The sequence below is a fragment of the Sphaerodactylus townsendi genome, linkage group LG04, assembly GCF_021028975.2.
Source record: "Sphaerodactylus townsendi isolate TG3544 linkage group LG04, MPM_Stown_v2.3, whole genome shotgun sequence".
Lineage (NCBI taxonomy): Eukaryota > Metazoa > Chordata > Lepidosauria > Squamata > Sphaerodactylidae > Sphaerodactylus > Sphaerodactylus townsendi.
In genome coordinates this window covers 15,999,208-16,026,852 of record NC_059428.1, presented here as the reverse complement: position 1 = coordinate 16,026,852, position 27,645 = coordinate 15,999,208, and the positions used below count along the sequence as shown (strand labels likewise).

At 46.4% G+C, this 27,645-nt stretch overlaps 2 protein-coding genes across 2 annotated transcripts in view; both read left to right on the top strand.

Moving 5' to 3' along the window:
* RAB38 (RAB38, member RAS oncogene family) overlaps positions 1 to 11,594 on the top strand; it is a 37,644-nt gene extending 26,050 nt beyond the window's left edge. Inside the window, exon 3 of the mRNA XM_048494218.1 lies at positions 10,459 to 11,594. Within this exon, the coding sequence (XP_048350175.1) occupies positions 10,459 to 10,611 (153 nt within the window). The 3' untranslated portion in view covers positions 10,612 to 11,594. The remainder of the gene's footprint in view (positions 1 to 10,458) is intronic.
* The window catches only part of LOC125431442 (dipeptidyl peptidase 1-like), a 269,788-nt gene that overhangs the window by 54,611 nt on the left and 187,532 nt on the right, over positions 1 to 27,645 (top strand). The window lies entirely within an intron of this gene.

Sequence of the window (27,645 nt, the reverse complement as noted above, 5' to 3'; positions counted from 1 at the left end):
CCCTTCCTGCCATTGCTTCCTTCCACTCTCTGCTGCTTCCTGATGCTTCTGCTGCCTCACCACCACTTCCTGCCACCTCACTGCCTCATCTCTTCCTGCCACCTAATCATAGCTTTCCTGCCACCCCCCACCCCCCACTGCTTTCTGATTGGTCAGAACAGAACCTCCAGGTTTAGAGGCAGCTTCGCTGATTGTCAGAGGTGGGGGACAGTGGAGACAGCTGTCACTATCCAGCTGTCACTGCTTATGAATGTCAAAGAAATATCCAGCTGCTCACGGTTGGGTTACTCTGATTTTCACCTGTATTTTTCTAAAGCTGCTCAAAGGAGGTTGCCATCTTTCATGAGGTATATCTGTGTAATTAGCTCTCTTGCAAAGGAATGAAAATCTGTTTGAAGGTCCCACTTTCATCTTTCTAACCGAATGCCACAAATTGGCAGGGATCAACTCGCTCTATGCAGAACTACCCTGGAAATGGCTCTGGAAACTTCAGTTCGTCAAGAGTGCAGCAGTGCAGGCCCTTATGGGGACCCCTTGAAGAACACACATTCAACTAGCGTTCCACCAGCTGCCCTGGCTCCAGGTTGAATGCTGGATCAGGTTTAGGGTTTTGTTGTCAACCTTTAAAGCCCTAAACAGGAAGGGACCAGCATATCTGCAGGACCGCCCATCCTGTTATGTCCCCCAGAGAGCATTGCGCTCAGCCAGTAACAACTTACTGGTGGTCTCCGGCCCCCAAATTATTGAACTGTCCTTGACCAGGGCCAGAGACTTTTCTGCTGTGGCTCCAGTCTGGTTGAAGTTTCTATCAAATGAGACTTGGACCTTCAGAACCTGGTTCAGTTTCACAGGATCTGCAAAACTGAGATGCTCCACCAGGTCTGTGGTTGAGGGCAGTGATGGTTCCATGCTACCTGCCATTCCCTCCCCTCCCCTCCCCCTCCCCTCCCCCTTGTATTACCTCCCTTTCCCATTCCCATTCCCATTCCCATTCCCATTCCCATTCCCAGCAGTGTTGTAGGAGGTTAAGAGCTCGTGTATCTAATCTGGAGGAACCGGGTTTGATTCCCAGCTCTGCCGCCTGAGCTGTGGAGGCTTATCTGGGGAATTCAGATTAGCCTGTACACTCCCACACATGCCAGCTGGGTGACCTTGGGCTAGTCACAGCTTCTCGGAACTCTCTCAGCCCCATCCACCTCACAGGGTGTTTGTTGTGAGGGGGGAAGGGAAAGGAGATTGTGAGCCCCTTTGAGTCTCCTGCAAGAGAGAAAGGGGGGATATAAATCCAAACTCCTCTTCCTCCTCCTCCTCCTCCTCCTCCTCCTCCTCCTCCTCCTCCTCCTCCTCCTCCTCCTCCTCCTCCTCCTCCTCCTTCTTTTCTTTCCCTCCTCTTGTTTGTTGTTATTATTAGCAGGAACACTGCTTGAATTATGCAGTAAATGGATTTATTAAATTACATTTATTGGCTGTTGGCTGCCTTGAGCAGCCCGGTCTTGGTTGGGAAAGGTGGGATAGATATGTAACAAATAAATAAACTCTCGACGCCCGTGCTGAATCTTTGCAACTGGATTCTTCCGGCCGTGCTCATGATGTTTTCCTTGGTAAATGTGACTTTTTGCCTTTTGTAGTAGAAAAAGAAGACTGAGGCTCAGAGGGAGAAAAGAGGTGGAAAAAAGGCTGGAGAATGCCGGATTAACCAAGTTTAGGGTCTGAGCATCTGACTTTCCGCAGCTGACGCCCTACCCACTACACCACACTGCTCCCCTCCGCCAATTTTCCTCAAAGTGTTCTGAAATCGCCGTTATCATTATAACCCCTCCTAGCGACGTGATCAGAACTTGAGGTCTGGGGCTCAGGAGATCTGGGTTTATTTGCAATTCTGCTTCACTTCCTTTTTCCCGCCTCCCCTGGTGACTGACAGAGGCTGCTGCATCCAAACTCTCCCTGCCTCTGCTCAACTTGAAAGAAAACCCAACCAATTAAGAATGTGTGTGGGTTAAACAAATTCTGTTGGATAATGCATTAGATCTCTGTAGAGTTATATAGAGCCAGCTAAAAAGGCTATTGCTGTGTAGTGCCCACTGATACCTGTCCTGGCACCTGGCAAGCATTTTTAGAACATGGGCAAAGTCAGAAGGAACTTTTGCCCAGCAAGACTTCTGACTGGCCATTAAAATGTTGCTTTGGCATCATCTGCCTCTACAGCATAGGTGTCAAACTTGCGGCCCTCCAGATGTTTTGGACTACAGTTCCCACCAGCCCCTTTTGGGAAAAACCCAGATATGACAGAGGGTAGATCTAGGAGTCACCCGGAACTGTATGGTAAGAGTTTCTGGCAGTTCCTAGAGTTCCCCCATGCCATTTCCAGTTTTTTCCCCAAGAAGTGCCATAATTGTGCATGCAACACCACCCTTTAATTTTGTTTGTTTGTTAGTTTCTGGTCTCCCAATACTGCCTGAAGCAGGCAATAGGTCCTTAAGTTGACCGGAGGAGCGGCGAAGAGCTTTTACGTTAGCTAAATTAAAGTTTTGCCTTCAGCCATATTGTGTGGAAAATTTCAAAAAATTCCTTATTCGGCTAGGCTTTGGCCCTGCTGGCATAACAGTATAGAATCTATTCCTCATATCCGTTTTTGTTGTCCTTTCTATATGAATATCCAGGCTAAATTTTGAGCCCCCTCCCAGAGGCGTAGCAAGGGGGGAAAGCGCCCCATGCACTAGTGTGTCCTCTGCCCCACCCCGGAATGCCACCACCACACCCCCATAGGGGTGCGCACCCAGTGCATCACGCCCCCCCATCCCCTTGGAGCTATGCCTCTGCCCCCTCCTTTCCGAAAGGAAAGGGCAATCTAATAAAGCTAGAACATTCAATCAGAATTCATCAATAACAATTGGTTGCAAAGTTCCTGCTGCTTGCTATGAGGCTTCGGCCCCTTCCGCACATGCAGAAGAATGCACTTTCAATTCACTTTCAATGCGCTTTGCAGCTGGATTTTACTGTGCAGAACAGCAAAAACTCACTTGCAAACAGTTGTGAAAGTGGATTGAAAGTGCATCGTTCTGCATGTGCGGAAGGGGCCTTTGTCAACCTGTCTGAGATTATATTGTTTTAAATTTCTTTTGTTTATGTATTCTATGTGTTTGTTTGTTTGTTTGTTTGTTTATAAACCGCCCTCCCCCGAAGGGCTCATATTACTTTTTTTTTATTATATGCCAGTAAAGGTCTTTTTGTTGTTGACTGTAGGACTGGCAAAGCGGTCTGTTTCAGCATAAGGCAGCTTCTTATGTTCAGTGGCTATTCCCAGAGGCGTAGATCCAAGGGGATAGGGGGGTGCATGATGCACCAAGCGCACGCCCCCTGTGGGGGTGTGGCAAGGGTTTTCCGGGGGTGTTCCCGGGTGGGACGGGGGCATGGGACGCACTAGTGCACTGGGCGCTTTTCCCCCTTGCTAAGCCTCTGGCTACTCCACAGGTGTTTCCTCTCATTCATTCATTCATTCATTCATTCATTCATTCATTCATTCATTCATTCATTCATTCATTTATTCGATTTGATAAACCACCCTACCCCTGGAGGGCTCAGGGCGGTGTACAACAAACAACAATACAACAAAACAAATCGAATAACCCAATCAAAATATACAAAAACCTTAAAACTATAGCAGCAGTAGCCTTCAATAAATAATTAATAATAGGAGACGTCTGGCACCCTCTTGTTCTCTACTTCCCTACAGAAACCCAGATTTTTCTGCAATAATGCTGGACGATTGGGATCCCTCCACGTCCCCCCCCCCAATGATTTCCTCAGACACCCTGTTTCACGTAGCCATAAACAAGAAATACTTGACTGCGTAAATCTCAAAGCTGCTCCAGATCCCAGGACAAAAAAGAACTGTAAATCCTAAGAGAGCTGCACGGCCAATAATAAAATATTTCATTTGGAAAGCGTGAAAGGCCCATAAAAACTAATAAAGGCCTATTATGTCAGCGGAGGAAGCAAGCCCCCCCTCCCCCGGGTCGAAGGGGATTTATTTCCGATATTAAGCCTGAAAGATCTGAATGTGAATGTGGTGCCTTTGCACTAAAGGCGAGATGAAAGATACAGGATGAGTACCGATAAAGAATACTAAATCATGTCTTGGGATTTCTTGGAGACACATTCAATAAAGTGTTTGTATGATCTTCAGTTGGAGGTAATGATCCTCAACAGTGAAAGTCACGGCAAGGAAGTATGGAGTGTCCCCGTCAATAACCCCCCAGCGCTGTGTACCCAGGTGCTCTGCTAAAGGAGGAAGAGGAGGAGGAGAGTTGGACTTATAACCCCCCTTTCTCTCCTGTAAGGAGACTCAAAGGGGCTTACAAACTCCTTTCCCCTCCCCTCTCACAACAAACACCCTGTGAGGTAGGTGGGGGTGAGAGAACTCCAAAGAACTGTGACTAGCCCAAGGTCACCCAGCTGGCATGTGTGGGCGTGCACAGACTGACATGTTCACGAGATAAGCCTCTACAGCTCAAGTGGCAGAGCGGGGAATCAAACCCGGTTCCTCCGGATTAGAGTGCACCTGCTCTTAACCACCACACCACGCTGGCTGTCAGGACTTCTGGGCTGTGAGCAACATGGTGACATCTCTCCACGGGGTGATCACTGATGGATTTAGTAAAACATTTATATCCCTGGTCCAAGAGTGAGCCCTTCCTTTTTGCCAGAACGGACCTAGGAGCCAGGAGAGGTTCACTTGGAAACCTGCTGTGAGTTGGGTTGCTAATCTTTGCTTTGCCACCTGGTGATCTCCCAGAATGACAGCTGATCTCCAGACTTCAGAGATCAGTTAAGAACATAAGAACATAAGAACTAGCCTGCTGGATCAGACCTAGCGAAGGCCGTTCCCCTGGAGAAAATGGATGCGTTGGAAGGTGGTCACTTTGCAGGGTTGCTAGGCCCCTGTCGGGGGCAACAGGTTCCCTTCTCTGGCGCCTCCTCTCTGACACCAGTCAGCTATTTGGAGGGGGGACTTATCAACAGGAAAACAAGGCCGAGTCCAGTGATGGCGAACCTTTTTGAGACCGAGTGCCCAAACTGCAACCCAAACCCCACTTATTTATCGCAAAGTGCCAACACGGCAATTTAACCTGAATGCTGAGGTTTTACTTGGGTGCTGTGTGGTTTCCGGGCTGTATGGCCGTGTTCTAGCAGCATTCTCTCCTGACGTTTCGCCTGCGTCTGTGGCTGGCATCTTCAGAGGATCGTCAGGAGAGAATGCTGCTAGAACACGGCCATACAGCCCGGAAACCACACAGCACCCAAGTGATTCCAGCCGTGAAAGCCTTCGACAATACTGAGGTTTTAGTTTAGAAAAATCTGGTTGGCTCCCTCTTCTTCCGCCCCACCCGCTTGAGTAGGGCCCTGCCTGCTCTAGCCTCCAGCAAGTCCCGCGCTCATCGCTCTGCGCCTCTCTAGCATCTCTGCCTCCTCTGTGTCCCCGCACCCTTGGGCAGCAGCTACCTGGAGCACAGGCACCAGGTCTGCCAGCCGAGTCCTCCCTGCTCACCGTGGTGCGTGCATGTTGTGCTCAGTGGCCCAGGCCAGCCTAGATGTGTGTGTGTGTGTGGGGGGGGGGGGTGATTTTCCGCTCCCCACATGACAAACTCTGTGTGTGCGTGCCCACAGAGAGGGCTCCAAGTGCCACCTCTGGCACCCATGCCATAGGTTCGCCATCACTGGCCTAGTCCTATGTCCCTGGCAACAGAGCAGTGTCATTTTTGGTGTGCACCGGAAGTGACATCATTATGGCACAGGCCACTCAGGACTCTGGTATTTGGGCAAAAGTTTTATCGTAAAAGTGACTTCCTGTGCAATGTTTTTTTTTAAAATCCACCTCTGATGGTGGGGGAAGGAAATGACTGTTGCAGGGGCAAGGTACCCAGGAACACAGCTGCAATGTGGATGGGAAGATCCAGATTTTCCCATTCACCAGCAACCATCCAGGTTTGACTGCAGTCTTCCGCAAACCTTCAGAGAATAGCTGGGAAAACTGAAGGCACTGTGATGTTATGGAGAAGCAGAAGGGGGGGGGGGGGAAACGCATTTCCCAACAACACTGAACTGCGGCACATAACCTGTGTAGAGATGACCCTAGTCCAGTGGTACAACTCTATAGCACGGGTGCCAGAGGAATTGCACCTCCAGAGGAAACCCTCTCTGTGCCAGATACGCGCAGAGTCACCCCCACCCCCACATCTAGGCTGGCCTGGGCCACTGGGCTCAATTATTATCATTAAACCTACGACCTAGTTTTGGGGAATTAGGTAACCCTGTTAAGCACTGTCAAACCCCACTGATTTTCATGCGCAGAATTAAAGTGTGATTCTTTACCTGGGAGTAAAGTAAAGTATTACTAACGGGTGCCTCGGTTGCTGGCAATGGGGCTTGCTTCTGAGGGTCGTGATTCGCCTGTTGGAAGAGTTGCACGGTTGCTTCAAAGCAAAGCCACCGACTACCACCAAGCTTATTCCCGAGTAACGCACATCTCGGAGCCAACCGTTTTTTTCCATACAAAAACCTCAGTATTCAGGTTAAATTGCCGTGTTGGCACTTTGCAACAAATAAGTGGGTTTTGGGTTGCAATTTGGGCACTAGGTCTCGAAAAGGTTCGCCATCATGCCCTAGTCAAAGATGCCTCAAAAAGGGGCTGCCTAGATTATCTTCAGTTTGTGCCAGTAGTTGGTGATTCCTCTGGAAATCCAACTTTGTGGAGACGGCTTGGCACCTGTCTAATTTAGACTAGGCCTTCCAAGCTCCCTGTTTGGGGTGTGGGGGGAGGAATCCCCTGCCCTACACTCCTGCAGCTGCAGGAGAAAAATGCCTCCTCCCATGACGGCGTCATATCACTTCTGGTAAAAAAAATAAAAAGTGGAAGTGACAAAGGGTAGCTCTAGGAATTTCTGAGACCCCTATGGTTTTACATAGACGACGCAGAGTGTAAAGTAATTCCTAGAGCTGCCCATGTCATTCCTTTTTTTAACAGGGAAATGATGTGATGCTGCAGCTGGTGTTGTCTCTCCCCCCACCCCCATCCCTGGCCATAGCCCTCCTATTGAAGAAGAAGAAGAGTTTGGATTTATACCCCCCCTTACAATCTCCTTGCCCTTTCCCCCCTCACAACAAACACCCTGTGAGGTGGGTGGGGCTGAGAGAGCTCCGAGAAGCTGTGACTAGCCCAAGGTCACCCAGCTGGCGTGTGTGGGAGTGTACAGGCTAATCTGAATTCCCCAGATAAGCCTCCACAGCTCAGGCAGCAGAGCGGGGAATCAAACCCGGTTCCTCCAGATTAGAGTACACCTGCTCTTAACCTCCTACACCACTGCTGCTCCTTTTGGTTGCCACTCTGTGATTGCCCAATCTAACCTCGACTTCTGAAGTGTTGAGAATCTGACTGGTCTTCCTCCTTCATCTTAGCCAGAGCTGAGAGGGTGGCATTTAATACTTCCCTTGTTTGCTCGATCCACATTGTGCAGCTCCCTAGAAATAACTTCTCGTAAGCCAGAGGAATTTGCCACTCTGTTCCGAACGGCGTGTGACAGACTTCAGCTCTTGCTTGGAGTTTGGAAATCGTCGTTGCCTGTTCTCAGAGTGGTGCCAACATTCTGTCTTGTTAAATTCCATAGTGAAATGTTGCTACCTCAGCAGTGAATACCTGATTGTTGTCAGTTCGAGCATTTGCAGGGAGAGCTTGTGGCTCATTGGTAACAAGCACGATCTTTAGATGTGGGTGTTCCCTTAACATGACTCCTCGAAGGATCTCAGGTATGTCATGGGGTTGGGACAGAGGCACCCTTAAGAACATAAGAACTAGCCTGCCAGATCAGGCCAGAGTCCATCTATTCCAGCACTCTGCTACTCGCAATGGCCCACCAGGTGCCTTTGGGAGCTCACGTGCAGGATGTGAAAGCAATGGCCTTCTGCTGCTGCTGCTGCTCCCGAGCACCTGGTCTGCTAAGGCATTTGCAATCTGAGATCAAGGAGGATCAAGATTGGGAGCCAGAGATCGACTTCTCCTCCATCAATCTGTCCAAGCCCTTTTTAAAGCTATCCAGGTTAGTGGCCATCACCACCTCCTGTGGCAGCATATTCCAAACACCAATCACCCTTTTTTTCCAGAGACACCCTCACAGCAGAGCAAACAACACTGAGCATGGTGTAAGTTGTTATTTCAACTGATTTGATTTAAATCAAATCCACCCTAACCTCAATCAACACTTGGAACGTCTGAGTGCTTCGTTCTTTTTCTGTTTCCCCGCCTCCCACCATGTTACCTTCTTAACATCCGTCCTCTCCCTTTGTCTAGGTGGGGAGTTCAGCTTTTCAAGCCCTGGTGGGCGCTTTCCCCAACAATTATAGTCCTCTGAGCAGATTCCGAAAGAAGCGATACTATTCCCTTTGTCATTGGTTTGGGTTCCTGTAGCCATTCCTCTTTAGGGAGCAGCAGTGGCGTAGGAGGTTAAGAGCTCATGTATCTAATCTGGAGGAACCGGGTTTGATTCCCCGCTCTGCCGCCTGAGCTGTGGAGGCTTATCTGGGGAATTCAGTTTAGCCTGTGAACTCCCACACACGCCAGCTGGGTGACCTTGGGCTAGTCACAGCTTCTCGGAGCTCTCTCAGCCCCACCTACCTCACAGGGTGTTTGTTGTGAGGGGGGAAGGGCAAGGAGATTGTAAGCCCCTTTGAGTATCCTGCAGGAGAGAAAGGGGGGATATAAATCCAAAACTCCTCTCTTCTTCTTTAGGCCAAGCTGGTAGAGTGAAACCATTCATAAGTGTCACCCTTATAAACTTCTATAACAATGTCATATGCTCTTTTGCTATGAAATTATTGATATTAATGTATGTTAAGTGCTGTCAATTGGTTTCAAGGCAAGAGGTGACTTGCCATTGCCTTCCTCTGTAAAGCAATTTTGGTGTACTTTGGTGGCCTTCCATTCTAGTACGAACCAAGGCCAACTCTGCTTAGCTTCTGAGATCTGATAAAATCAGGCTAGCTTGGGTCAGAGTTGGCACTATTACTTACAAATTGTATTATTAACAACCTTTTTGATGTAGTGACTCGAGTGTCAAAGTATGCACTTGAAAAATACATGTAGAGCACAATTATACAAAATCTTCAGTGCCTTTCAAGAAAAGCACTTAAAACATTCTAACTGCAGTTTCCACTGGGGAGACAGTTCATCGCACCGGACCAAAAAATGCCAGTGGTGGGGTGAAGAGGTGTGAAAAGGGTGTGTGGAAAAGGGTGCAGCAAGGGGTGTAAACCCTTTCTTTGTACAATTGCTGTTTTAAAACACACACTGTTGCTACCAACACACCATTTTCACACTGCTGTTTTTGGCCCATGCGGAATCCACCTAACAGTACCCAGTAAATAAAGAAAAGTAAGAAAATCCAAACAATTAACAATTCAGGCCGGCCATGGGTGTCAAACTCAGGCCCTCCAGATGTTCATGGACTGCAATTCCCAGCAGCCCCTGCTAGCATAGCCAATTGGCCCTGCTGGCATGGGCTGATGAGAATCGTAGTCCATGAACACCTGGAGGACCTGAGTTTGACACCTATGATTCAGGGCTTCTTTATCCCATCTGTTCTTTTGCGTAGGTTTTAGCTGCTGAAGGTCTTTCTTCAACTTGGGTCTGGAAAAAAAAAAGCAATTCCCTCAATTAAGCTTCGAGCCTTCCTTCTCCTGTTGCAAGCCGGATCAGGAGCATAACATAACTAACAACCTAATAAACGCTTCTGTTCCATTGGGGGAATTCTAATAAACTTTTTTCTCTTATTGGACCCACCACATATCTGTAAAAAAATAAGCAATTCTCTCAATTAAGCTGTGAGTTTTCCTTTTTCTGTTGCAGGCTGGATGAGCTCAGGAGAGTAGGACACTGCGGTTGGTGGTGATGGCCACTAACCTGGATAGCTTTAAAAGGGGCTTGGACTGATTTATGGAGGAGAAGTCGATCTACGGCTACCAATCTTGATCCTCCTTGATCTCAGATTGCAAATGCCTTAGCAGACCAAGTGCTCGGGAGCAGCAGCAGCAGCAGCAGGCCATTGCTTTCACATCCTGCATGTCAGCTCCCAAAGGCACCTGGTGGGCCACTGCGAGTAGCAGAGTGCTGGACTAGATGGACTCTGGTCTGATCCAGCAGGCTCTGTCTTATGTTCTTAATATGGAAGCAAGCTCCCCAACTGCACATGCTCATTGAGCTCTTGCCCCTGGGCCCTAAGATCCAACCAAAACACAAATACTAAAATGGCATGGATTACACATGCGTTGTATGAATTGTGTTTGTGTGTTGCAAGAGGGAGCAAGTGAGTTTAGAGCATGCAAATCCATGCATACAGTAGTGGTGGTTGTTTCAAAACAAATATTTGAATCATTAATGCCATTTGCTTGTTTGTTTTCAACCTGCAGGAGAACATAAACATTGACGAAGCGTCCAGGTGTCTGGTGAAACATATCATCGCTAGCGAGAGCGATCCAATGCAGCCCGTTGAGCCGGATGTTGTTAAACCCCACTTGAATTCCAACAAGCTCGCCAGCTGCTCAGCTTGCTTTAGACCCTAAGCGATTTTCAAGCTGTTTGCGGACACAGGAACTGAGCAAATATCTGGTAAAAGAAAATTTCCACCCTGGCGCACCAGCCCAGATACGGCTGCTCCCCAGCGCAAACCGAGATCTGGAAATTTGCAGCTCTTCTGAATACAGGGTTGGAAAAAAATATATCCAGATTTAGTCTGGTCGTGGAAGAGTTTTTCTGCGAGTATTGGAAGGTAATTGTCTGGGCCGCTTCAATGAATGGCCGCTGTTCAACCTCGGTACTCCCACAGAAGATGTTGTGGACATCTGAACTCTCGCCGTGTATTGTGGTCAACCTTTCGAGAGAGACGTCACAATTTGCTTTCTGAGGGCATTCCACTGAAACATCTCCAGTAAAGGGATGCTCGCGGAAAGCAAACAGCTGGCTATTCCTGGCAATTTCAGAGGCAAGATCTGCGGCAGAGTTATTTGCAATATTTTTCTAGGGATTGTTGTTGTTTTTTACAAGAAGGGGCGGGATATATTTTTTTGCACTGCAGCACACTTATAAGGAATGTAAATCCCGGCCATATCATTGGCTGTTAGACAATTCCCTCAAGAACCGGCAGGCCTGTCTTAAAGACAAGCCTAAGACACCATTACCTTAGATTATTGATCCAGTCATTTGTGGTCCGCATAGTGTGGGCTGCCTGCCTTCTAGATGAACTGGGAAAATTAAAAAAAAACACCCTGTACATAAAGGAATTTCAAGACAATGGCCATTTGTTGTGCCGTCTTTCAATTGCCATGAAGATTCCTTGTTTGTGCAGTCTTTCAATCAAAGCATTTGTGTTTTTATGCCAATTGTCTATGGGTAAAGATGGGGGAGATAATGTAGATCATCAGTTCTAGACAAAGTTAATCAGCGCATTGTCAAAGGCCAAGGGCATGCTAAGTTCATGGACAATGGACTCCACCCAAACGCAGGATTTGCATTCACCAATACTGCTGGTGCTCTAGGGAATGCAAATGCGATTACAAATGTCAATGGATTGATAACCCCACCTGCAATACAGTGCACTCAACCACACCTTTGCATAGCAAGTTCCACCCAAACACATACTGATTGGCTCCCCACACTTGGACATGGACAATATATACCCCACTAAACATTCCCTTCTCACTAGACACAGTGTGTAACAGACTTCCCTCTGTGATACACCCAGAGGTGGGATCCAGCAGGTTCTCACAGGTTCCCGAGAGTAGGTTACTAATTATTTGTGTGTGCCGAGAGGGGGTTACTAATTGGTAATTTTGCCATGTGATTTTTGCCCTCCACTCAGCAGTAGTGCGCAGAACTTGAAGCAGTCTAGCAGGAGGCGCACCGGCGTGCGTGGCAACCCCATTGGCGCTACGCCACAGTTTGAATCTCACCACCATGGGAACCTGTTACTAAAATTTTTGGATCCCACCTCTGAAGGATACACCTCTGAAGATGGATACACCTCTGAAGATGCCAGCCACAAATGTGGGCAAAAAGTTAGGAACAAGACCTACCAGACCACGGCCACACAGCCCAGAAAACCCGCCACAAAAAGTTAATCAGGTTTTTTAAAAAAAGCGGAAGCATGGGAGATAACTCCCAAGTATCTTCTTTCATATGCTCTAAAATGCTGCTGGTGGTGATTTCCTCCAGCCCATTCCTTCATCGTTTTGGAATTTAGCTTGGTTCTGCCTGTCATTCCTCAGTTCTGATTTAACTGGAAAAATGGATGAAATCCTGGCACTGAGTATACTGCATGTGTTCTCAAACAACACTTCGGACCAGTGATGGCGAACCTTTTCGAGACCGAGTGCCCAAATTGCAACCCAAAACCCACTTATCGCAAAGTGCCAACACAGCAATTTAACCTGAATACTGAGGTTTTAGTTTCGAAAAAACAGTTGACTCCGAGGCGTGTGTTACTCGGGAGTAAGCTTGGTGGTAGTCGGTGGCTTTGCTTTGAAGCAACCGTGCAACACTTCAAATGGGTGAATCACGACCCTAGGAGGGTTTACTCAGAAGCAAGCCCCATTGCCAGCAACCGAGCTTACTCCCAGGTAAAGGATCATGCCCAGGCCAGCCTAGATGTGTGTGTGTGTGTGGGGGGGGTGATTTTCCACACACACACCCCATGACGAACTCTGTGCACACGTGCCCACAGAAAGAGCTCTGAGTGCCACCTCTGGCACCCATGCCATAGGTTCGCCACCACTGCTTCAGACCTTCATTTCTATCACAGGGAATTGTCCCCTGGGCCGTAAGAGCCAACCAAAACACAAATACTAAAATGGCTTGGGTTAGATCTCAAGGTGTTTTTATGCCAATATTTCAAGGGGTTAGAGTAGACAGACCCCAATGAGAAACTGACTCCTTCGGCATGATCTCTCTCGTTCCTTTACATCTACGCTTTACTCACCACTGCCACCTTCAGGCCACCCTAGCAATTGCAATCCTCTGTTCAGCCACCTTGAAGGAACAGGGAATCTTTGGCAATCTCACCTGTTAAGAGATCTTCCCAAGTAGGCTTCTCTTCTATACTCTGCTAAGCGTGAGCCAAAACACAAGGCTTTTTGTTACAAAGTCTTTATGTTGCAAAGATCAAGTAATTCCAGTTTTACTGGAAAAGGAAGTTTTATCTTAAAGAAAAAAAAGCAATGTGTGTATAACATCAATTAAAAACATAAGCGAAAGACTACAACCATCTGGTCAGAGAAAACGAAACAGGTATAAACACATCCTCTGAGAGCCAGCATGGAGTAGTGGTTAAGAGCAGGTGGACTCTAATCTGCAGAACTGGGTTTGATTCACTGCTCCTCCACCTGACTGGCAGAGACTTATCTGGTGAACCAGATGTGTTTCCGCACTCTTACATTCCAGTTGGGCAACCTTGGACTAATCACACTTCTCTCAGGACTCTCTCAGCCCCACCTGCCTCACAAGCTGTCTGTTATGGGGAGAGGAAGGGGAAAGGAGTTTGTAAGCCCCTTTGAGTCTCCTTACAGGAGAAAAGAGGGATATAAATCCAAACTCCTCTTCTTCTCTTTCCCTAGATCTACAGCTTGCCTTCGTGATGTTAAAAAGTCAGGCAGAAATATCTAAATAGCTTCAGATTGTTGTTTAGAGTCTGATCTCCTTTGGTTAACTTTCTCCATTTGGTTACCAACTGCTCTTCAGACTGGGTGTCTCCGTGTGCCTTCTTCAGAGCTGAAGTCCGTAGCACGTCTCGAGCATGCCTGCTTTCTAAAGCACCTCTGCCTTGCTTCGATATGGCTGCCTCTCCCAGAACGGCCATCCCTCCCCTCAAAACAGGAGCTTCTCCATATTCTCAGAACCACTCCCCATCAATTCACTTGAGGGGGTGGGGGGACCAGAACCATTTAATCACTTTGAGGCTGTGTAAATAGGTACAGGGCTCTGTTATATGAGTGGCTTTAGGAGCAGCAGTGGCGTAGGAGGTTAAGAGCTCGTGTATCTAATCTGGAGGAACCGGGTTTGATTCCCAACTCTGCCGCCTGAGCTGTGGAGGCTTATCTGGGGAATTCAGATTAGCCTGTACACTCCCACACAAGCCAGCTGGGTGACCTTGGGCTAGTCACAGCTTCTCGGAGCTCTCTCAGCCCCACCTACCTCACAGGGTGTTTGTTATGAGGGGGGAAGGGCAAGGAGGTTGTAAGCCCCTTTGAGTCTCCTACAGGAGAGAAAGGGGGATATAAATCCAAACTCTTCTTCTTCTTCTTCTCTTCTTTATTGCCACAACCTCTACAACTTGAAATTCAGAAGGAATTGAGAAGGGGGGGGGGGAGAAGAGAACTGACTTCCTTTTGAGCAAACTATCTGTCAGGGCTGTTTGAGCATAGCCCCAGAGCATCCACCAATTGTAAGCCCAGTTGTCATGGTGGTTCTGTGGGGCAGGACAGAGGTGGAGGATCTTGCTTCCTCAGCCTGCCTGAAGATGTTGGGCTGTTGCTTACCCTGCGGTCCCTTCCGCACATGCAGAATAATGCACTTTCAATCCACTTTCAATGGACTTTGCAGCTGGGTTTTACTGTGCGGAACAGCAAAATCCACTTGCAAACATTGTGAAAGTGGATTGAAAGTGTATTATTCTGCATGTGCGGAAGGGGCCTGAAGCACTAAGCCCACCCTTGCTACGGGAAGATACCACCATGCCTGTCATTTGAAGATCTTCAGGAGAATCTGACAGACCCATTTCCTCCCTCTCACTGTAATGCAAAAACGCTCCCCGTGTAGCTTCAACATGCAGCCTGACTCAAATGAGAGCTGGCATTGACACATAATCCAATCCTTTTGCCCCCCGAGAAATCTGCGAGCAAACCATGATCTCTTAAATCTAAAAAGTGAAGTTTATTGAGAAAGCAGAGGAAAGTGGCGTATAACTAGTTGTTTGGGAAAGGGGGATTGGGGAAAGATTTCAGAGACTCTGGAGAATGCAAAACAGAATAAAAAATACAGTGTTGTCTGGCAGAACATGACTGCAGAGACATGAGTGTATTTTGTATAGCTCCGAAATCCCTGGGTGTGATCTAAAAGTGCACAGAACAATCCACCGAGATCTGGGAAGGCTGTTAATACATTTGTGTGAGAACGCCTGACTCAGAGCATCATTAAGGCCATGTTTTTAACTAGCTGTCTATGCAGTATCAGTTCATCGTGCTGAGGGGGTGTCCCACGACTAGACGTTTGCACACAAAAAAATCCCCTCTGCTGGATAAGATGGCTGGAAGGGTGTTTTTATAGCTCCGTGTTTTTTACTCATTTTAGATACATTTCTGGCTGTTAATTAAAAGGATTTAATGCAGAGCCGTCAAACAGGTCTTGTTGATTGGAGACTGATTTTCTCTTTATCTGAGTGGATTTTTTTTTTACTCTGAAGCCTTGCTTTTGCGGTGAAAAAAATATCCCCTCCACATAGAAATCTAGCATGTTACTGATAACAGTTCTAACCTGGCCCTTTCCCTGCTGTGCTAGGTTTATGCTTTGCATGGATTTAAACAAAAATTGCTGTGGAAGAGGTTTTCAACTAGGTGAGTCTCATGATATGGCACATGCTTACCACCACAAAAAGTAGACATAAAATTGTCGTTGCAGATCAGAATAAGGGACCTTTTTCCCTGTATGCAAGAACAGAGACGGGTGACAATAGGGTGAGGAATTGGGCTTTCACCTTCTCTTCCAAGCTCCTCAGAGGGGCTATATGTGATGCTAGAACTCTTGGTTGGTTCTTTATTTACAGGCATGTGCAGAAATGATAAACGTTCCATCTTCAGAAATCTCCTCTGCTGCTGTCCTCTTAGAGCAGGGGTAGGGAACCTGCGGCTCTCCAGATGTTCAGGAACTACAATTCCCATCAGCCTCTGTCAGCATGGCCAATTGGCCATGCTGGTAGGGGCTAATGGGAATTGTAGTTCCTGAACATCTGGAGAACATCTGTAGTTCCTGAACATCTGGAGACCCTACCCCTGTCTTAGAGGAAGGCGAGCCTTAATATCTGCTCGCTCACATGAGGCCTGACCTTACCTAGGATTACTAGGAATCGAAGTCCTTCTTATTTCGATGAAAAGAATTCCCAAGGAGGTGTGTTTTGGGCTGAAGTTTTGGTGCAGTGATTCCCAGTGTATTGCCTCTGGGCATTTGGGTGCCCCCTACTGTTTTCCAGAACTCAGTCTTTTTTCCCCCAATGTAAAGAGCCAATCCTGGCCTTTCTCCATCTCACTGGAGCCAGAGATGCTCTGAAAGACCCCAAGAGGAACCATCTGAAGGTCTGCAAAGAGTACTCCTTTGGAAACAGCTATTTCCCTCATGGAAGAACATCATTTTGTGGTTGGCATCGCGTAGCATTTCCAAGCCTCTGCCCTTGTTGCCTGCCACTGCTCCGAGTGGCAATGGTAGAAAAATATCCTCACCACATGATGATCTCTATGGTGCCATATCACTTCCAGTTTTTAAAAAAACAGAAGTGGCATAGAGTCGCTCTAGGAATTGCTTGATGCTCTCTGGCAATACCAGAGTTTCTTGAAATTCCTAGAGCTACCTATGTAACCTCTGGGGTGCTTTTCTATCAGAGGTGACACCAGAGATAACTTTCCCCCATATCCCCCTCCACAGCCTTCCCACCAGGTGCCAGCCACTACCTGGATACCCTAGCCCACAGTCCCTCATGGCAGCCATTTTGTAGCCCACAGTCCCTCGTGGCGGCCATTTTGTAGTGATGCCTACTGCCTGCTTTCAAAAAGCCACACGTTTCCTCAGTTTCAGTTGAGTTCGAGACCCCTCCCTGAGAATTATATACGGCAACTGATTTTCACCAGGGAATGAAATGTTTCTTGGTTCGGAGACTTGTAATTTTTCATTTCACCTGTGACACAGGTTCTGCTGAAGCATCAAATAAACCATGAAATGTCTGCCCTTCAGTCTTCTACATTTTTCAGCTGGGGTACATGATGATTTGCCTACCTCAATAAGGGCATTCACAGGACTGCTTTCTACCCCTCCAAACTGTATCACTGCTTTCAAGGGTCAGAGGAAAGCGTTCGTTCAAAATGCTGGAACAGATCACAAGTTGCCTCATGTTATGGTTGTTAGAATGTTACATTCCAGTTCTTCCGTGTATTCAAAATAATAAAACTCCTCCTGAAAAAACAGTGTTACGTCTTCATTTGGAAAATTATAAAACAGGAGTTGTCAACATGGCGCTTGCCAAACATTTTAAAGTAAGTGGGTGGAGCTTTGCTTGGTAGAGCTTCTGATTTGTTCTGCAGATCTTTAAAAAACATTTCTTGGACAGTAATTGCCACCACAGCACAAGGGTCTGCATGAGGGAAGGGAAGCTGGCTGTAAGCAAGAAAATATTTGTAAACAGTGGGTTCATTTTAAAAAGCATCCTGTACCACTAGAGGAGCCATTTGCTCCACAGGGAGAACTAGGGTTGCCAGCCCTAATCCCATTCCCAGGCACCATAGAGGGATGTGGGGACTGGGTTTCCAACTCCAGGTTGGGAAACTCCTTGAGATCTAGGGCTGGAACCTAGAGACAACAGGCATCTCCGTGGGGTACAATGTCAAATAATCCACTCTCTGTCAGGACTACATCCCCCAGAATCCCTTGGCCCCCGCCGATACTCTGGAGGCGGGAAAAAGGACCAACCACAGCCATGAACAGCCCGTTCGAAAACCCTACATATACTGGAACTGAGGACAAGAATCCTCAGTTCCAGCACCCTGTAGTTAGGACCACATAAATCATTAAAGTTCGTTCCTTTGCTAAAGTCGGCTTTGATTGAGTTTGTCCAGCCCAGGGGTAGGGAACCTGTGGCTCTCCAGATGTTCAGGAACTACAATTCCCATCAGCCCTTACCAGCATGGCCAAGAGAAATGTAACTAAGGCAAAAATCACGTGGCAAAATCACCAATTAGTAACCCCCTCTCGGCACACACCAATAATTAGTAACCTACTCTTGGGAACCTGTGAGAACCTGCTGGATCCCACCTCTGCACTGATCTCTCAAGATTGTCTACTCAGGCTGGCAGCTGCTCTCCAGGGTCTCAGGCTGAGGCCTTTCCCATCATCTCCTACCTAACTCTTTCAACTGGAGAAGTGGTGGGATTGCCCTGACCTGGATGGCCCAGGCTGGCCCAATCTCATCAGATCTCAGAAGCTAAGCAGGGTTGGCTCTGGTTAGTATTTGGATGGGAGACCATCAAGGAAATTCAGAGTTGCTACCATGGCAAACCATCACTGAAGTCTCTTGCTGTAACCAGACCGTAAGAAATAGACTTTAATGTAGAAATTAGAGAAATGTAATCCTTAGACCATAAATGGCGAACCTTTTTGAGACCGAGTGCCCAAATTGCAACCCAAAATCCACTTATTTATTGCAAAGTGCCAACCGCAATTTAACCTGAATACTGAGGTTTTAGTTTAGGAAAAAACAGTTGGCTCCAAGGTGTTCATTACTCAGGAGTAAGCTTGGTAGTAGTTGGTGGCTTTGCTTTGAAGCAACCGAGCAACTCTTCCAACAGGTGAATCATGACCCTCGGAGGGTTTACTCAGAAGCAAGCCCCATTGCCAGCAACCGAACTTAGGTAAAGGATCACGCTTTAGTTCTTCGCATGAAAATCAGTGGGGTTTAACAGCGCTTAACAGGGTTACCTACACTGCTTCCCCAAAACTAGGTCTTAGGTTTAATGCTAATAATCGAGCCCAGCAGCCCAGGCCAGCCTAGATGTGAGGGGGGGGCACTCTGCACGTGCCCACAGAGAGGGCTCTGAGTGCCACCTCTGGCACCCGTGCCATAGGTTCACCACCACTGCCTTAGACAGACATATAAGTTTGATTTCAGACACATAAAATGGTTCCTCTGTTAAACATGAAAAAGCCTACCTTGCAGACATTCCTGTGGGCCCAGAATAAAAGAGATAACAGCTCAGGACATATTTGGCATAAACACTAAAATGTCTTATCAAAGGCCAAGAAAGGGCACATTACTTGGTAATACTGAATGTGTTAAAGTTTTGACTAAGAGACATAGAAAAAAAACAACACAAGCTCAATACTTTTCCAACAGCTCCGTAAAATGTTTCACGTACTCCCTCCCCAGGAATGATATAGGGCAGGATGACCAGACGTGCAAAGAAGCATCTGAGACAAGTATCTATCACATGATGTTTGCATTCCGGGATGATTGATGTCTGAGAGGTGCCAGAGAGCCTCCGGAGAAGAATCTTGATGGGAATGGATTATTATTGTGACGAATAATTTCTGATTCGATGTAACTGTTTGAAACTCTATGAAAGGGGTTGTCTTTTTTATTTTTTGCTTGTTCGTTCTTTGCTCCTCTGCTGAATGAATCCTTGTCAGTTTAAAATAAAAGTTTTTCTTTTAATTATTTTTTGGTGTTGGCTCCATGGTGCCTAAACCCAGGGTGTGGTAACATTGCCTTGAAACCTTAGTCGGCTGTGACTTTCCACCACCATGGAAGAAGAAGAAGAAGAGTTTGGATTTATATCCCCCCTTTCTCTCCTGCAGGAGACTCAAAGGGGCTTACAATCTCCTTGCCCTTCCCCCCTCACAACAAACACCCTGTGAGGTGGGTGGGGCTGAGAGCTCCGACTAGCCCAAGGTCACCCAGTTGGTGTGTGTGGGAGTGTACAAGCTAATCTGAATTCCCCAGATAAGCCTCCACAGCTCAGGCGGCAGAGCTGGGAATCAAACCCAGTTCCTCCAGATTAGATACACGAGCTCTTAACCTCCTACGCCACTGCTGCTGCTCCTGACTAAAATGCTATGTAGAAAGAGATTACGGGGAATAATTAAATGCTTGAATCTGTGATGCTCTGTATACCAAGCGGAAGACAGAAGGGTGGATAAACAATATAGTTATATGCATAAAATAATGATTAAAGCAGCCCATGCAACAATAGCCTTGGGCTGGAAAGGAAAGAAAAAATGGACACTTCAGAAAGGGTTAGAATATATCTGGGAACAAGTGACACTTGATATCTTTGTTATACTAACCAAAAATAAGATGTGGCAAGATAAACAGAATGAAAATTTGAAGATATGGATAATATACGTGGACTGGATGAAAGAAGCTCGAGTCAATGAAGAAATATGGGAGAAGAGGCTACAGAGAACGAACTTACTGCTGTTTGTGTGACAAAACTATGAAGAAGAAGTAATGGGGGGAGGGAGAAAAGGGGAAAAAGTATTGTTTGAAAATGTATGTAGAAGGAAATTACTATAAACTGTAAAATTCAAATGATACAATAAAAAAAATGTATACCAAGCGGAGGCATTTCCACCGAACCACAGTCCGTACCTTAACCTGCACCATGCTAGTCTGACCATCTTCTGCTTTCTCTCCTCTGCGGCGCTGGCCCCTCCAGCATTGCGTCATAATGCCAGAAAAGGAGTGTTTCTTTTAAGACACCACCAGATTGCCCATAGCCATGTAGCTGCGAAGCAGGGAAGCATTGCCGATGACTGGGTACCTAATAAAAACCGCTGCAAGCAGTAGAGACTCGAAGCCCCTCGGAGACCCATAGGAAGCTGGTGTATTCAAGAGGATGGCTTTCTTTGCCGTGATGGATCGGGAAGGGTGTTTCTCCCCACTCCATTTTAAGGACGCAGTTTTCATACAGCATAAGTGGTAATTAATTGGTAGGGAGCTTGAAAAACAGCAAATATTCAAAAGACACCTGGGTAGTTAGTTAGCCGCCTTTGTGCGCCGAGCTCATTTGGAGATCCCTGAATGAATGCCCCATAATTCAGAATTACGGCTTTCGCAGCGTGAGCCTGAACTTTCAAAATGAGGATCTGAAAGATGCTGTTCGCTTCGTACGGGAAAATTGTTTCTCCGTGGTTGTCCTCTGTGAACTCTTGTCACAGCACAACGACGGCATTGAGCATTTGCACAACATGTGCAGGGTTCAAGGGGATCCGCTAATATTACTGTTAGAAACCCTCACTGCAGCCCTGCAAGGTCAGCCAGTGCTATTATCCCCGTATCTCAGCTTGCCAGAGTGGGAACTGAAGGTAATCTAGAATGTGTATCCACCACAGCTTGATGGCATGTACACACACAACAGTAGAAGAGGCTGGCTTATGGTTGCCAGTCTCCAGGTGGCAGCTGGAGCAGTGGTGGGATCCAAAAATTTTAGTAACAGGTTCCCTCGCCAGCCCCACCCCCTCAGCAAAGGGGGCGGAGGCGTACCTAGGCAAACCTGAGCCCTGGGCAAAACCTGAGTTGGATGCCCCCCCATGGGCAGCCACCCCACCACGACCCCCCAACATTTTTTTGCACCAGGTCATTTCTAAATCATCATCCCATTATAGAAAATGCCCCAACTCACAAATCTAAACACAGCAATGGTGAAACACACAGGTTCTTTGATAGAGACTGGTGAGATAAAAGGGAAGAAAGGCTGAGAATCAATGAATTGCAGTACCTGAAAGGGATTAACCCAGTTCAGGGAGTGACATTATTAGTCACCATTGCTATATGGAACCTTCACGTTCAAAGGCAGTATGCCTCTCGGGGAGGCGAGGGCATGGAGGCGGAAAAGTGGACCCAATTAGTAACCCCCTCTCGGCACACACAAATAATTAGTAACCCACTCTCGGGAACTGGTGAGAACCTGCTGGATCCCACCTCTGAGCTGGAGATTACAACTAGTGACCATATGACAGAGATCAATTTTCCTGGCAAAAATGGCTGTTTTGGAAAGGGGACTCTATGGCACTATACTCTGAAGTCCCTCTTCTCCACCAACCTACTCACCTCATCATCCACCCCAAAAATCTCCAGGTATTTTCCCAGCTCAGAGCGGGCAACTTAAGGCTGGCCTGCTATACAACTTGAAAGCAGCAACACCAAACTACTGAGAAATAAGACAGGGGGTCTCTATTTGGGGGGGGGGGTTGTAGGAAAAATGTGGCATCAGGCAGAATTGTCCCACCTTTTCGGTTCCATCTGTTCTGATTCCACTTCTCACTGTCCCAAGCAGCTTTTGTTTACATAGTACCACTCTGGTTTATTTACTGCATCTATACTGCAATGGAACATTCTGGAATGGAATAGGAGCAGCCGTGGCGTAGGAGGTTAAGAGCTCGTGTATCTAATCTGGAGGAACCGGGTTTGATTCCCAGCTCTGCCGCCTGAGCTGTGGAGGCTTATCTGGGGAATTCAGATTAGCCTGTGCACTCCCACACACGCCAGCTGGGTGACCTTGGGCTAGTCACAGCTTCTCGGAGCTCTCTCAGCCTCACCTACCTCACAGGGTGTTTGTTGTGAGGGGGGAAAGGCAAGGAGATTGTAAGCCCCTTTGAGTCTCCTGCAGGAGAGAAAGGGGGGATATAAATCCAAACTCTTCTTCTTCTTCTTCCACCCGGATATCTATGAGAGCTGGTTTAGTCTCCTGGAATAGTCAGGGCTCAGTTAGGCCCATTTTGCATGGAGCGCTTTCCGCGACACTCTTCACTCCACAGAGGAGTCTCCTCGTGTTTCCTTGTTTACATTCAATGAGGTGCCCAGCTGCTTGTCTGCCTCACTTCCAGGTCGCCCCCCCCGCCCCCATCGATTGCAAGATTTGTTAGACAAATAAATCTATTTCAACAAACAGTTGGTCTTGTTTTAGCAGGGGCGGAGTGAGGGGGAATTGCGTCCGGGGCATGCGTGCGCCCCGCGCCCCTGCCACATCCCCACCTGCCCCCGCTACGCCCTGGAATGCCCCAGAGTGCCCCGGAAACCTACCAGGCGGTTAGTCACTCTGCTTCCAGCACTCCTTCATCTGGGTATTGATCAGGTTCATATCAGCTCAATGAACCAAAACTGATCAATATAGAACACTTTTTAACGTATATGACAACTGGAGCAAAGATTTTATATGCATACAAATGGAGGGACAACAAAATTCCAACAAAACAAGACTGGATCTTGAAAGTCACAGAGTATGCAGAGACGGCAACGCTGACAGTGGTTATCAGAGACAAGAATAAGGACAATTTTCTGAAAGGCTGGAAATCCTTTGAAGACTACTTATTGAAGACATATATAAACAGAGAAACAGCAGGATTTGAGACCTAAATGAAAACAGCATATTGAATTGACAACTTTATAAGAAGGCCTAAAAGTGAAAAAAATTGTAGATATTAATTATAAGCACAGAGTTAGATTTATGCTTAGATCCTTAGAGAGGTAGCTGGAAGTCACCATATATATGTGTAGGTATTTGGTGTTTTTTTCTTTTCTTTTCATGTGATATTATAGGGGGGGGACAAGATTGGAATCTTTTCTTTATCTTTCTATGTATGTGCTATTTAGATGTGTAAAATAAAGACAAATTCTCATTTTACAAAATGAACCAAAAACAGTTCCAGTGCATTTCCCTGATGCACACTGTCTCTCCATCTCTCTCTCACACACATCCACTCCAGAATTATGATTTAATTTGATGTCAGCCTGTGTGTGGTGTAGTGCCTAGTCAGTTAGACTAAAAACAGGGAGATCTGGGTTCAAAATTTGCTACTGAAACTTGCTGGGTGACCTTGGACCAGTTACTTTCTCTCTCAGACCCATCTACCTCACAGGGTTGTTGTGAGGATCAATAGGGAAGGTAGAGCAGGGGCGTACTGCCTATGGGGACATGTGTCACATGTCCCCGGGCGCATCCCATCTAATCATGTGGGGGGACAGTGGGCGCTTGCTGGCTTCAGTCGGTAGTCCTGGGTGCCTTGTCAGCTTTCAGGCGGTAGACCTGGGTGCTGTAGCCAACCTTGTGCTCCTCCGTGAGATCGCTCAATCTCTCTACCTGTCCCCTGTATCTAGAAAAAATGGAGCAGGGAGGGGGGCAGAAAACTCAGGCCCCTTCCGCACACGCAAAATAATGCATTTTCAAACCACTTTCATAACTGTTTGCAAGTGGATTTTGCTGTTCCGCACAGCTTCAAAGAGCGCTGAAAGCAGTTTGAAAGTGCATTATTCTGCATGTGCGGAATGAGCCTCAGATTTTGCCCTGGGCTCTATTTTCCCTAGATATGCCTCTGAGGGAAAGCCATGGATTTTTTTTATCATCTTCACCTCCTTGGAGGAAGGATGAGCTAAAAAAATGCGGTCAACCATTACCTGCCTTGCCCCTCTGTGACTAAAGACCGCACAGTCATTTGCCACCAAATTTTTAGATTGCCTCCTTCATGGACCATTTTAGTATTTTACAATGCAGATTGACACTACCTCATAAAAGGTGTGAAATATAAAGATTGCTTTTTCCCCCCGTTCATAAGTGAAATTAGAAGTAGAAGGGGGAAATAGGAGAGAAAAATAAAACCGCTGCAGATTGTCTCTCCAACCTAAAAAAAAAAAAAAGATATAAATGATTATCCCACCGCAAACATTCACAAAAGGAGGCTCCTCATTATCAGAATGAATACGAAATTGGAAAGATGTACCTGTCCCAAAGATGGGACATCAGCCAGATGCCTGATTTTTTTTTTTTAGTGCGCATGCAGTGATGAAAAGGATGAGATTTCCAGAGAGTTACAAAGGGACCCGCGGAAATTATTTCAGTTGAAACATTGAAGAAATATTGCATTGCAGTCTTGTAAGGGAAATGGGAGAGATTACCATAATTCTTGGCGGAGCAAGGTATAAAGACATCTAACTGTATTACGGCAGAAGCAAATAGCTGTTGTTAAGCGGCATGCGAAGAGAAATGGGATCTACGGTCCAAATTCCTTTCAAGTAATTGGCTTTTTCAGAGGGTTCGTGATGAACGCTTTTTCAAGGACAAGCCAAGTCAAGCATCCCTCCATAAAAGAAACCTTGCCTTGGATAGAGAGCCAGCAGGGTATAGTGGTTAAGAGCAAGTGGATTCTAATCTGGAGAACCAGGTTGGATTCCCCACTCCTACACCTGAGTGGCTAAGGCTTATCTGGTGAACCAGATGTGTTTCCACACTCCTACATTCCTCCTGGGTGACCTTGGGCTAGTCACAGTTCTTTGGAACTCTGTCAGCCCCACCAGCCTCACAAGGTGTCTGTTGTGGGGAGGGGAAGAGAAAGGAGCTGGTAGGCCACCTTGGATCTCCTTACAGGAGAGAAATCCAAACTCCTCCTCCTCCTCCTCCTCCTCCTCCTCCTCCTCCTCCTCTTCTTCTTCTTCTTCTTCTTCTTCTTCTTCTTCTTCTTCTTCTTCTTCTTCTTCTTCTTCTTCTTCTTCTTCTTCTTCTTCTTCTTCTTCTTCTTCTTCTTCTTCTTCTCCTCCTCCTCCTCCTCAAAAAGCCAGGTTTGCAACTTGGGAATGAGCCTCGACATAGCAGTCACCTTAGAAAACCAGGTGTCTACAGTAACTTGGAGTGCTATCAACTGGCTTCAGATGGTACATCAACTGTGTCTGTTCCTAGTTCAGTCAACTCTAGCCATAATGATTCATGGCCTACTTTCATCTAGACTTAACTACTGCAATGTGATCTACTTAGGGCTAGCCTTGAAGAGTGTTCGGAAGCTATAGCTGTTGCAGAATTCTGTGGCTAGACTGCTTGTTGGGGCCAGCTAGCGGGAACCTATGGCCCTTATCCTACAGCTGTTTCACTGGCTACCAGTCATCTCCTGAGTCTGATTTAAGATGCTAGTTTGATGTTTAAAGATCTACATTGCTTTGGAGCAGGGATAATCTCCCATATGTTGTTGCCCAGAAATTGAGATCCCAGGGAGAGGACCTCCTGACTGTTCCACCAATCAAAGAATCTTTTTTTCCCCCAAAATAAATTTATTTCCAACCAAAGATCACTGACATATACATCAATAATCAAGCTGTTACACAGCATAAATATATGACAATTTAACAATCCTTACTAAATATAGATTATTATATTATAATATTAAAACTTTACATATTGTTATTAATCGCACAAATATTTACAAAAAATTCCTATTTACTATATCCACTACTATTCACTATCTATAACGATTCGTAAACCTTCCGTAATACACCAGCAAGACAACTATCAGCAGACTAAGACAAGTTCAATGTCCCCCTTATTACAATAAATGAGTAATATTCCCCCCCTTTGTTTTCTCCTGTAACATTGGTCATCCAGAAAAATCATTTTTAGCTATTTATCACTAAGAGAACAATTGGAGCCATTCATTCACCCATTTCTTCCTGTATTTGTTTTTATGCTTATATCTTGTCTGATGGACACATGAGACAGGGCCTTTTTAATGGCAGCCTCATGATTATGGAACTCCTTACGGAGGTGCACCTGGCCTACCCTTTTGATCTTCGGGAGGTAATTGAAGACAGTTTTAGTTTGGACTATATTAAACTGATTCAGCATGGTGTAGTGATTAGAAGCAGCAAACTCCAATTTGGACAACTGGGTTTGATTCCCTCCTCGTTTATGTGAGTTGCGGAATCCGATTAATTGGATTTGTTTCCACACTCCTCCATATGAAGTCTGCTGGGTGACCTTGAGCTAGTCACAGTTCTCTCAAAACTCTCTCAGCCCCACCTGCTTCACAAGATGTCTGTTGTGGGGAGAGGAAGTGAAGGCAATTTTACGCTGCTCTGAGATGCCTTAAAGGTTGAGGAAAAGTGCGGCATAAAAACCAGCTTATTATTATTTATTGACAATCTTAACTGGAGTATTCAAATTGTGGCCTTTTATGTATTTTTTATCATTGTTGTTTTATTTGTATTGTTTTCATTACGTTTTTACAGTTGTTTTCTTTCTATTGGGAGCTGCCTAGAGTTTCACAAAGGAAGAAAGGTGGTGAATAAAAGTTTTAAAGAAATAAACAATAAAACATTATTCATGTTCCACAATATACTGACTGGCAGTGTGGAAATCAAACTGACGCTTAACCTTGAAAATGAGGGCGAAAACCAAATTAACATTATGGGCTCTGTGACTGTATTGTTTCAGAATTTTTAAAATGCCACACCGATATGTATGCATGCATACATGCATAAGAACATTAGAACATAAGAACATAAGAACAAGCCAGCTGGATCAGACCAAAGTCCATCTAGTCCAGCTCTCTGCTACTCGCAGTGGCCCACCAGGTGCCTTTGGGAGCTCACATGTAGGATGTGAACGCAATGGCCTTCTGCGGCAGTTGCTCCCGATCACCTGGTCTGTTAAGGCATTTGCAATCTCAGATCAAAGAGGATCAAGATTGGTAGCCATAAATCGACTTCTCCATAAATCTGTCCAAGCCCCTTTTAAAGCTATCCAGGTTAGTGGCCATCCACCACCTCCTGTGGAAGCATATTCCAAGCACACCAATCACACGTTAGCGTTGAAGAAAGAGATGTTTCCTTTTATTGAATCCTAATTCTTCCCCAGCATTTTCAATGAATGCCCCTGGTTCTAGTATTGTGAGAAAGAGAGAAAAAAATGCTGTCAACATTTTTCATACCCCATGCATAATTTTGTAGACTGTCAAATCATATCCTCCCCTCAGCCACCTCCTCTCCAAACTAAAGGAGGTCCCAAGCTGGCTGCAGCCTCTCCTCATAG